The sequence below is a fragment of the Schistocerca americana genome, chromosome 11, assembly GCF_021461395.2.
Source record: "Schistocerca americana isolate TAMUIC-IGC-003095 chromosome 11, iqSchAmer2.1, whole genome shotgun sequence".
In the NCBI taxonomy this organism is placed as follows: Eukaryota; Metazoa; Arthropoda; class Insecta; order Orthoptera; family Acrididae; genus Schistocerca; species Schistocerca americana.
The window spans coordinates 114,260,212-114,272,472 of record NC_060129.1 but is presented as its reverse complement, the minus strand read 5'-3'; the positions used below and the strand labels follow the sequence as shown (position 1 = coordinate 114,272,472).

General features: G+C 45.5%; 1 protein-coding gene and 1 pseudogene across 1 annotated transcript in view; one reads left to right on the top strand and one right to left on the bottom strand.

Annotated features, from left to right (window-relative positions):
- The window catches only part of LOC124553621 (growth factor receptor-bound protein 14-like), a 1,033,185-nt gene that overhangs the window by 5,175 nt on the left and 1,015,749 nt on the right, over positions 1–12,261 (bottom strand). The window contains exon 12 of the mRNA XM_047127476.1: positions 7,098–7,191. Within this exon, the coding sequence (XP_046983432.1) occupies positions 7,098–7,191 (94 nt within the window). The remainder of the gene's footprint in view (positions 1–7,097; positions 7,192–12,261) is intronic.
- LOC124554299 lies at positions 4,392–4,509 on the top strand (annotated as a pseudogene).

Sequence of the window (12,261 nt, the reverse complement as noted above, 5' to 3'; positions counted from 1 at the left end):
TCCAGTGGAGTATCATGTCCACGTTTACCCGGATAAACAGGAGTTTGCTATATATAAGTTAATAAAGTCCGGCAAAAGCACATACGTATGAACTAGTTCTTTCTTTACTTAAAATAAACTGGCAAATTCTGTATACATTTTAAATTTAATGTATGCAAGTTTTCTATGAATCTTTATCCAGTGTAAGTTACTCAATACATGTGGGTGAGTGCTGAAGCACAATATTAATCATGTAAAATCAAATATAAAATTGTTATTTGAGATGAATGTCTGAATATTGGTTGTACTAATACTGTTTTGGCAAGGTTTGTTGGACATGTAGTTAGGATGAGTATGGACAGAATGACGAAGAGAGTGTGGGAAACAACAGGGAGGACAAGGGGAAAGACAGGAACCAAGTGGGTTGTCGAACTTCGGAAGGACTGGTTGGAATTGGGGATCAAGGACGGAGGAAAGGAAAATTGCAGGAACAAATATACACTGACCAATATGCCGGAGATCAATGAGAGAGAAGAATACAGAAAAAGATTAGAGTGTCACCAGTGGAGACGACAGGAGAAACTAAGATCTCGAAGGAAGTGCGGAGGGAGAAGAAGAGGAGAATGCAGCCCACGAAGGGGCTACCCGTGATATGACTGTAGTGCCTAAAACCGCTCGGCCACCCCGGCCGGCTGCATGGGACATTCCATTTCTGAAAACTTCAGGGAATTCAACGTTCCAAGATCCACAGCGTCGAGACTTTGCTGAGAATACAAAAGTTTCAGGCATTACTCCTCACCACGGGCAACGCACTGGCTGACGGCCATTTCAGTGCTAACAGACAAGCAACACTATGTGCAATAACCACGGAAATGAATGTGGGATGTAGGCCTACGACAAAGATATATGTTAGGACAGTGCAGTGAACTCTGGCGTTAATGAGTTATGTCAGCAGACAACTGACACAAGTGCCTTTGCTGATAGCACATCATGACCTGCAGTGCAACTCCTGGACTCGTGAATATGTCAGTTGGACTCTAGACAACTGGTCAGGTGAGTCCCAAGTTCAATTGGAAAGATCTGAAGGTAATGAAACTTCCTGGCAGATTAAAACTGTGTGCCACACCGGGAGTCGAACTCGGGACCTTTGCCTTTCGCGAGCAAGTGCTCTACCAACTGAGCTACCCAAGCACGACCCACGCCCGGTACCCACAGCTTTACTTCTGCCAGTACCTCGTCTCCTACCTTCCAAACTTTACAGAAGCTCTCCTACGAACCTCCGCTGCAGAGTGAAAATCTCATTCTGGAAACATCCCCCAGGCTGTGGCTAAGCCATGTCTCCGCAATATCCTTTCTTTCAGGAGTGCTAGTACTGCTAGGTTCGCAGGAGAGCTTCTGTAAAGTTTGGAAGGTAGGAGACGAGGTACTGGCAGAAGTAAAGCTGTGAGGACGGGGCGTGAGTCGTGCTTGGGTAGCTCAGTTGGTAGAGCACTTGCGCGCGAAAGGCAAAGGTCCCGAGTTCGAGTCTCACTCCGACACACAGTTTTAATCTGCCAGGAAGTTTCATATCAGCGCACACTCTGCTGCAGAGTGAAAATCTCATTCTGAAGGTAGTGTTCGAGAGTGGTGCAGACTCCGTGAAGCCACGGACCCAAATTGTCAACACGGTACTGCACAAGCTGGTGGCAGCTTTGTAATCACATGGGGGCTGCATTCACATGGAATGGAAGGGGTCCTCTGGTACAATTAACCTGATCATTGACTGGAAATGGTTATGTTCAGCTACTTGGAGACCATTTGGAGCTATTTATGGACTTCAGGTTCCCAAACAAAAATGTAATTTTTGTGGATGCTAATATGCCATGTGATTGGGCCACAATTGTTAGCAACTGGTTTGGAGAACATTTTGGACAATTTGAGCAAATGATTTGGGCACCCAGATCGCCCAACATGAATCCCATTCAACATTTATGGGACATGATCCAGAGTTCAGTTCATGGACAAAATCCTGCAGCGGCAGCACTTACGCAGTTGGTGTGTCTCAATATTTCCGCAGAAGCTATCGACAACTTGTCGAGTCCATGCCACGTCGGGTCACTGCACGAGGTTGGCCAAAAGGAGGTCCACCACAATATTCACAGCCGTCCCATGAGATTTGTCACCTCAACATACGTTACGTGTGAATAAACAACTAGTTTCAAGTCTGAACAGGTGCTGAACACTGACTAATGTGGAAATGTTTATTATGCACAATGATGAGGTAGAGTATTGGGGCGAGAAGAACATAAAGACACTACTTCACTAAAAGTTGTTGGGACACAACCTGAGACATCGAGGGATAGCCAGTCCAGCTTTTCCAATGGAGGGTAGTGTGGTGGGTAAAAATTGTAGAGAATGAGACCGAGGTTCGAATTCATTAAACAGATTGAAGTCGATGTAGGTCGCAATAGTTATGTGGAGATGAAGAGGCTTGCACAGGATAGACTAGAGTGGAGAGTTGCATCAAACCAGACAGCAGACCGAATGAGGGTGAGGGTGGCGAGATAGATTTGCAGTTCTGTGCATCATTTTTGCGGCGTACAGGTGACAATTAGAGAACTATACGAAATAAAATAGTCATAACTTCTGAATAGTTTGCATTAGGATTGGCTGCAGGGCTTGATGGGAATCAGTATGCAATGTAGGGTTTGGTTTAGCGATGAATCACACTTTCATTTAGATGTCTACATCTACGTAATTACTCTGCTGTTCACAATAAAGTGCCTGGCAGAGGGTTCAATGAACCATTCTCATGCTCTCTCTACCGTTCCACTCTCGAACTGTGTGCGGGAAAAAGAGCACTTAAATTTTTCTGTGTGAGCCATGATTTCTCTTATTTTATCGTGATGATCATTTCTCCATATGTAGGTGGGTGCCAACAGAATGTTTTTGAAATCAGAAATGTCATGAGAAGATCCCGTCACAACGAAAAATGTCTTTATTTCAATGACTGCCACTCCAATTCACGTATCATATCTGTGACAATATCTCTCCTATTTTGCGACAGTACAAAACGAGCCGCCCTTCTTTGAACTTTTTCAATGTCCTCCATCAGTCCCACCTGATGCGGATCCCACACCGCACAGCACAATACTCCAGAATAGGGTGGACAAGCGTGGTGTAAGCTGTCTCTTTGGTAGACCTGTTGCACCTTCTAAGTGTTCTGCCAATGAATCGCAGTCTTTGGTTTGCTCCACCCACAATATTACCTATGTGATTGCTCCAATTTAGGTTATTTGTAACTGTAATCCCTCAGTATTTAGTTGAATTTACAGCTCTCAGATTTGTGTGACTTACGCGTAATCGAAATTTAGCTGATTCCTTTTAGTACTTATGTAAATAACTTCGCACTTGCCTTTATTCAGGGTCAACTGCCACTTTTCGCACCATACAGATATCATATCTAAATCCTTTCACAATTAATTTTGCTCATCTGGCGACTTTACAAGATGGTAAATCACAGCAACCTCTGCAAACAATCTAAGAGGGCTACTAAGATTGTCTCCTATGTCAGTAATATAGATCAGGAACAATAGAGGGCCTGTAACACTTCCCTGGGGAACACCGGATATTCCTGCTGTTTTACTCGATGGCTTTCCATCTACAACTACAAACTGTGACCTTTCTGACAGGAAATCACGAATCCAATCGCTCAACTGAGGTGATATTCCACAGACACGCAGCTTGGTTAGAAGACGTTGTGAGGAACGGTGTCGAAAGCCTTCTGGAAATCTAAAAATATGGGTTTCATCAATGAGCAAAGCTGGCGCATGTAGGGGACTGAGAATTCGCATTCCATGATCAAGAAGTCTGTCCACCCTGAACGGGTGACTGTGCGGTGTGTAATGTCCAGCCACAGAATAATTGGTGCGATATCCCTCGATGGCAAGGTAACTACCAAACGGTAAGTGAAGGTTTTGGGAGGTGATTTGATCCCCATTATGCAGTGTGGTTCACCCAAGATGGAGCTCAACTCCATCAAAACATGAGAGTGTATCATGTCTTGGAAGAGCACATTGGGGACCGCCTTCTGGCTCTGAGATACCCAGACGGGCCTAGATTGGATGCCATATTCTCCAGATCTAAACACGTGCGACTCCTTTTTGTGAGGCTATATTAAAGACAAGGAGTAACCTCAAAACCATTGCTGAGCTGAAAAGAGGTCGTCGACAGCATTGATGTTCCGACACTTCAGCGAGTCGTCTGAGCAACATCATTGCCAATGAAGGCAGGCGTATGCAACATCTCATAATCTAAATCCAAATATCTGTAGTCACCTTTAAATGTTGAATAAAGTGTGTGCACGCCATAGTTTGCAACTAATTTACGTTTTTTACATAGTTCAATAATTATCACCCTCTACGTTAAACGTGGCCAGCGGCCTTGCCGCAGTGGTAACACCGTTTCCCGTCAGATCACCGAAGTTAAGCGCTGTCGGGCTGGGCTAGCACTCGGATGGGTGACCATCCGGTCTGCCGAGTGCTGTTGGCAAGCGGGGTGCACTCAGCCCTTGTGAGGCAAACTGAGGAGCTACTCGACTGAGAAGTAGCGGCTCCGGTCTCGTGAACTGACATACGGCCGGGAGAGCGGTGTGCTGACCACATGACCCTCCGTATCCGCATCCAGTGACGCCTGTGGGGGGAGGATGACACGGCGGCCGGTCGGTACCGTTGGGCCTTGCAAGACCTGTTGGGACGGAGTTTAGTTTTATGTTAAATAAGGATTAGAGTTTAACATACTAACAAGGGAACCTCCCCATCGCACCCCCCTCAGATTTAGTTATAAGTTGGCACAGTGGATAGGCAAAATATACAAACTGAGTAGTCCATGGGCAACATTAGCAACATCATGGACGAAGTGCGCTTAGAAGCGCGGTGGTCCCGTGGTAGCGTGAGCAGCTGCTGAACGAAAGATCCTTGGTTCAAGCCTTCCCTCGACTGAAAATTTTACTTTCTTTATTTTTGCATAGTTATTATCTGTCCGTTCGTTCATTGACATCTCTGTTCACTGTAATAAGTTTAGTGTCTGTGTTTTGCGACCGCACTGCAAAACCGTGCGATTAGTAGACGAAAGACCGTGCCTCTCCAATGGGAACAGAAAACATTTGATCGTAAGGTCATAGGTCAACCGATTCCTCCACAGGAAAAGACATCTGATATATTCTATACGACACTGGTGACGGCATGTGCGTCACATGACAGGAATATGTTGTCGACCCACCTAACTAGTACACTTGGCGAATGGGTAAAAAGATTCTTCTTCCTTGCCCGATTTAGGTTTTCTTGTGGATGTGATAATCACTCCCAAAAAAGTGATGAAAACATAAGAGTTTGTCACATAAACTGAAAATAAAAAATTAAAATTTACACTTGTTGGAAGATTTGAACCTAGGACCTTTCGTTCCGCAGCTGCTCACGTTACCACAGGACCACGGCGCTCCTACGTTCCTATCGTCTTTATTGTTGCATATCATCCCTTGAACTACTCAGTTTGTATATTTTGTTTATTTTTTCACAGTTCTACACAACTTCTTCCTGTTTTCTCAATTGATCTGTGTTCAGTTTTTCAAGGCCTATCCACTGTGCCAACTTATAACTAAATCTGAGGGGGGTGCGATGGGGAGGTTCACTTGTAAGATATGTTTCAATGTAAGACTACCTTCGAAACCAGATCTAGAACCTCTTAAAGTGACGAACTAGTACACTACTGGCCATTAAAATTGCTACACCAAGAAGAAATACAGATGATAAACGGTTATTGATTGCACTGACATGTGATTGCACTTTCACGCTATTTAGATGCATAGATCCTGAGAAAGTACCCAGAACAACCTCCTCTGGCCGTAACAACGGCCTTGATACGCCTGGGCATTGAGTCAAACAGAGCTTGCATGGCGTGTACAGGTACAGCTGCCCATGTAGCTTCAACACGATACCACAGTTCATCGAGAGTAGTGACTGGCGTATTGTGACGAGCCAGTTGCTCGGCCACCATTGAACAGACGTTTTCAATTGGTGACAGATCTGGAGAATGTTCTGCTGAAATGTAGGGTTTTGCAGGGATCGAATGAAGGGTAGAGCCACGGGTCGTAACACATCTGAAATGTAACGTCCACTGTTCACAGTGTCGTCAATGCGAACAAGAGGTGACCGAGACATGTAACCAATGACACCCCATACCATCACGCCGGGTGATACGCCAGTATGGCGATGACCAATACACCCTTCCAATGCGCGTTCACCGCGATGTCGTCAAACACGGATGCGACCACCTTGATGCTGTAAACAGAACCTGGATTCATCCGAAGAAATGACGTTTAGCCATTCGTGCACCCAGGTCCGTCGCTGAGTACACCATCGCAGGCGCTCCTGTCTGTGATGCAGCGTCAAGGGTAACCGCAGCCACGGTCTCTGAGGTGGTAGTCCATGCTGCTGCAAACGTCGTCGAACTGTTCCTGCAGATGGTTGTTGTCTTGCAAACGTCCCCATCTGTTGGGTCAGGGATCGAGACGTGGATGCACGATCCATTACAGATGCCTGTCATCTCGACTGCTAGTGATACGAGGCCGTTGTGATCCAGCACGGCGTTCCGTATTACCCTCCTTTACCCACCGATTCCGTATTCTGCTAACAGTCATTAAATATCGACCAACGCGAGCAGAAATGTCGCGATACGATACGCATCAATCGTGATAGGCTACAAACCGACCTTTATCAAAGTCGGAAACGTGATGGTACGCATTTCTCCTCCTTACACGAGGCATCACAACAACATTTCACCAGGCAACGCCGGTCAACTGCTGTTTGTGTATGAGAAATCGGTTGGAAACTTCCCTCATGTCAGCACGTTGTAGGTGTCGCCACCGGTGCCAACCTTGTGTTAATGCTCTGCCAACCTTGTGTTAATGCTGTGAAAAGCTAATCATTTGCATATCACAGCATCTTCTTCCTGTCGGTTAAATTTCGCGTCTGTAGCACGTCATCTTCGTGGTGTAGCAATTTTAATGGCCAGTAGTGTATTTCTTGGTGGGCCGGCTGTTTTGGGGGGTTGTCTGAAGCTGAGGTCACTGGTTCACTTACCGGCTGTATCTGCGTGTGGATGACCTTTCCGCCGCACTTGTAAGTCAGCACGAACGACCCAGGGGAGCTGCGGCTCTCTCGGACCAGGAACACCCTGAAACACCAACAACGGACGTCACAACATGGGACGGTGTGTGTCAAGGAGCACTGGAGGGGTGGCGGAGAGAGGGGGGGGGGCGATATTCTGAAGCAGAGCAACACCGACTTGCTTGTACAGCTTTTTTTCAGATGGTGTACGCAACACGTGAATGGCATGACGTAGTCCCAATGTGGGGGTTCCAGTTCTACAGACCTGCAGCGCTACAAAACTACCACCGCGGTCTTTTGGGTGTTGGGAACACATGCTTAGCACGATGAACTAAAACCATGACTATTTTGAGGAAAGCGTTTTCAAGGACACAGGCCTCATTGGAAGGTGAAGAGAAGATCCTTGTGTGGGTAGGCGCTAATTTGGGTTGGTATCTCTCCCACCCGCTGCGGCCTTGGAGCTAACGACCTCCAGCAGCAGCCTTAATACGATTCTGAATGCGCCGGACCCCCGGGCGCTATTAAAGTGGCTGACCACCATTAGCGGGCGCCCCTCGCACCCGGATTTCCCCAGACTTTAGGAAGTCTGCCTTATCACACTGATAGAAGTCACGAGTCCCAAATGTCGAATGGTCTGTGGCCTCCAGTTTTAAATTATCGCTCTCAGCCCGGTTCGACCCTGGAGTAACTGAAAATTTAGTGCTACGCGCTCCTCGGCAATGCCTTTAACACCTGCTTCAGGGGCGATGGAGACGCTTCTGTGACATTCTCGACGAAATTATTTGATTGCCCACCATACAGTCCGGACTTGGCTCATTCCGATGTTCATCTCTGCTCAGATGAACCGATGTCTACGAGGACAACATTTTGGCACAGACAACAAGCTGCAGACCAGTGGAGAGAATTGGCGGAAAGCACAGGAGGTTGCCTTTTAAGACGAGGGTGTTAGAAAGTTGGTACGGCCAGTATAACACTATCATATTTAACTTCATCGCAGATTAAAACTGTGTGCCGGACCGAGACTCGAACTCGGGATCTTTGCCTTTCGCGGGCAAGTGCTCTACCAACTGAGCTACCCAAGCACGACTCACGCCCCGTTCTTACTGCTGTACTTCTGCCAGTACCTCCTTCGCAGGAGAGTTTCTGTAAAGTTTCGAAAGTAGGAGACGAGGTACTGGAAGAAGTAAAGCCGTGAGGACGGGGCGTGAGTCGTGTTTGGGTAGCTCAGATGGTGCCGACACGGTAGCTCAGCGTGTTCGCTCAGAGAGCTGCCCGTAATTTAAAAAAAAAAAACTGAGTGGAAGGATCAACAAACGAACTTTAACGGATGTTATGTGACGTCCGCAACGACCAAACACAACGAAAAAAAAAAAAAATAAATAAAAATGGTAGAAGACTTGCCCGTGAAAGGCAAAGGTCCCGAGTTCGAGTCTCGGTCCGGCACACACGTTTAATCTGCCAGGAAGTTTCATATCAGCGCACACTCCGCTGCAGAGTGAAAATCTCATTCTGGAAACATCCCCCAGGCTGCGGCTAAGCCATGTCTCCGCAATATCCTTTATTTCAGGAGTGCTAGTGCTGCAAGGTTCGCAGGAGAGCTTCTGTAAAGTTTGGAAGGTAGGAAACGAGATACTGGCAGAAGTAAAGCTGTGAGGACGGGGCATGAGTCGTGCTTGGGTAGCTAAGACGGTAGAGCACTTGCCCGCGAGAAGCAAAGGTCCCGAGTTCGAGTCTCGGTGCTTCACATAGTTTTAATATGCCAGGAAGTTTCATTAATAGCGCACACTCCGCTGCAGAGTGAAAATCTCATTCTGGAAACTGTCATATTTCTTTGTCAAAGTTGATATGTCAAACATTTATGTCGAAGAAATTTGATAGTGTGTGAGGGAACTTTGTCAAATCTCGCTTTCGTCAAACAAACATGACCAAATCTAGGACCTCGTCGTAGATTTGATCAGGAAAGTCGTTCATCTTCTGTTCACTGCAATGTGAAATATTACCGCGTGGAGCGCTGGCATCGCTACAACTATTTGACGTCTGTAGTGTGTTTGTTTGAAATTCGCTACAGATACAGGCGAAATATGTGAAGAAATGTGTGAATTATTTCAAATACAATGAAGCGCCAAAGTAACTGGTATAGGCATGCGTAGTCAAATAAACAGATGTGTAAACAGGGAGAATACGGCGCTGCGATCGGGAACGCCTATAAAGACAACAAGTGTCTGGCTCAGTTATTAGATCGGTTACTGCTGCTACAATGGCAGGTTATAATGATTTAAGAGGGTTTGAACGTGGTGTTAATAGTCGGCGTAAGAGCGATGGGACACACCATCTCCGAGGTAGCGGTGAAGTGGGGATATTCCGTAGGCCGGTATTACACTATCAAATTTCTTTGTCAAAGATTTGATCAAAGATGTGATCCAATATTCCGTCCAATATATTTGATAAAGATCTTTGACGTAGCGCTAGAAGGGGTATTACACTGTCATCAAATTTTTCGTCAAAGTTCAAGATGGCTGACAACAACTTGTTATTTAACCGCAGCAGTTCTACGTACACCAATTGCATTGTGTGCACATGCGGAAAAGAAGTGGGGGGAAAAATGGAACCATACATACGAGGTTGACAGTTTTAAAAGTCCTGCGATTACAACTTGATAATAAATTCAGTTGGGAGGAGCATACCACAGAACTGCAGAAACGCCTTAACAAATCTGTATTTGCAATTCGAGTGTTAGCAGACACAGGCAACATAAAAATGAAAAAGCTTGCATACTTTCATTCCATAATGTCATATGGGATAATATTTTGGGGGTAAATCTTGAAGTCAAACAAAAGTTTTCAAGGTCCAAGAGCGTCTAATACGTATTATTTGTGGAGTAAATTCACGGACCTCCTGCAGAAACCTCTTCAAAGAACTGGGTATACTAACTACTGCCTCTCAGTATATTTACTTCTTAATGAAATTTGTCGTAAATAATATATCTCTTTTTCCAACAAACAACTCAGTTCATACATACAATACCAGGAACAAAAATGATCTGCACAAGGACTTAAAAGCACTTACTTTAGTTCAAAAAGGGGTCCACCACTCAGGAACACTCGTCTCCAATAATTTGCCAGCAAACATAAAAAATTTAGTTACAAATAAAGATCAGTTTAAAAGGAGCCTGAAAGACTTACTACTGGCCAACTCCTTCAACTCCATTGGCGAAATTTTTATAGAAACAAATGATGTATTGTATTTATTCATACTATTAGTATTGTTATTTCAGCTTAAAAAAAATCGACATGTTCCACATCCATAAGGATCTCCTCAGCACGGATCTATGGAACGAAAAACTAATCTAATCTGGGTGAAGTCGTGGGTTTTACGACGACACGATAAAAGCTTCAACAAAACTTGTTACGTGAGCTTACAGTGGAAGACGTCAAGTCGTACATCAATTACTTAAGCATGGATGAGCATACATTTCTGTATGTGCTCAATGAAGTGTATCCTCATATCACAAAGCACAATATTCACTTAAGAACTGCTACATCTTCAGAAGACAGGCTCACTGTAACACTCCGAGTCCTTGCTACAGCAGAGGGATAGGTTAGATTAGGTCAGGTCAGGTCAGGTCTCCAATCTTCGTAATCTATTTTTGTATTCAGGGTGCCTCGCGTTGTAAAGCGCCTCATCAGCTTCAGACATCTCTATTAATTTTGTAGTTGTCGGCACACACCAATTGTATTTACCGGCAATGGTTATAAAAACACTACAGACGACAGAACGCTGCAGCGATGCTAGCGCTCCATGTGGTAACATGTCACATTGCAGTGAACAGAAGACAAGCGGTTTCTTTGATCAAATATACAGCGAGGCCCTGGATTTGATCAAATATTGGACGACATTTGACAAAGTCCCTATTACACTATCAAATATCTTTGACAAAGATATTGGACAAAGATATTGGACAAAGAAATTTGATAGTGTAATACCGGCCGTAAGAACATTTCACGAGTCCACCGTGAATATCAGGAATCTGGTAAAACATCAAATATCCGACATCGCTGCGGACGGAAAAAGATCCTACGACTGAAGAGAATCGTTCAACGTGACAGAAGTGCAACCCTTCCGCAAATTGCTGCAGATTTCAATGCTGGACCATCAACAAGTGTCAGCGTGCGAACATTACACGAAACATCTTCGATATGGGCTTTCCGAGCCGAAGGCTCACTCGTGTACCCTTCATGACTGGACGACACAAAGCTTTACGCCTCACCTGGTCCCCACAACACCGACACTGGACTGTTGATGATTGGAAACATGTTGCCTGGCCGGACGACTTTCGCTTCAAACTGCATAGAGCGGATGGACGTGTACGGATATGGAGACAACCTCATGAATCCATTGGACCCTGCATGTCAGTAGGGGCTGTTCAACCTGGTGGAGGCTCTGTAATGTTGTGGGACGTGTGCAGGTGGAGTGATATGGGACCCCTGGTATGTCTAGATATGACTGGCACAGGTGACACGTACGTAAGCTTCCTGTCTGATCACCTGCATCCATTCGTGTCCACTGATCATCCCGACGGACTCGGGCAATTCCAGCAGGACAACGCGACACCACACACGTCCAGAATTGCTACAGAGTTTAAACACTTCCGCTGGCCACCAACCTCCCCAGACATAAACATTATTGAGCATAGCTGGGGAACTTGGCAACATGCTGTTCAGAAGAGATCTCCACCCCCTTCGCACTCTTACACATTTATGGACAGCCCTGCAGGATTCATGGTGTCAATTCCCTCGAGCACTACTTCACACATTAGTCGAGTCCATGTCACGCCGTGCTCGCAGGGGCCCTACACGATATTAGGCCGGTGTACCAGTTCATTTGGCTCTTCAGTATACGAAATACGTGAGACATATGCATACGTGGGCCACGGGTAAAAAGCTCGTCCTAAACCCCTAAATCGGTTTCAACCAAATTCGGTACACATACAGGGCGTCCATAAATTATCTTTACAACTTAAGATTTCAATAACTGTAAAACTATACTAGAGATTGACAAATGGTTCTCAGCATGTGATAAGATAACTCAAAGTTTTTCTTACCCTCCACGTGACGTAATTTTGACGTAAGACTTGACT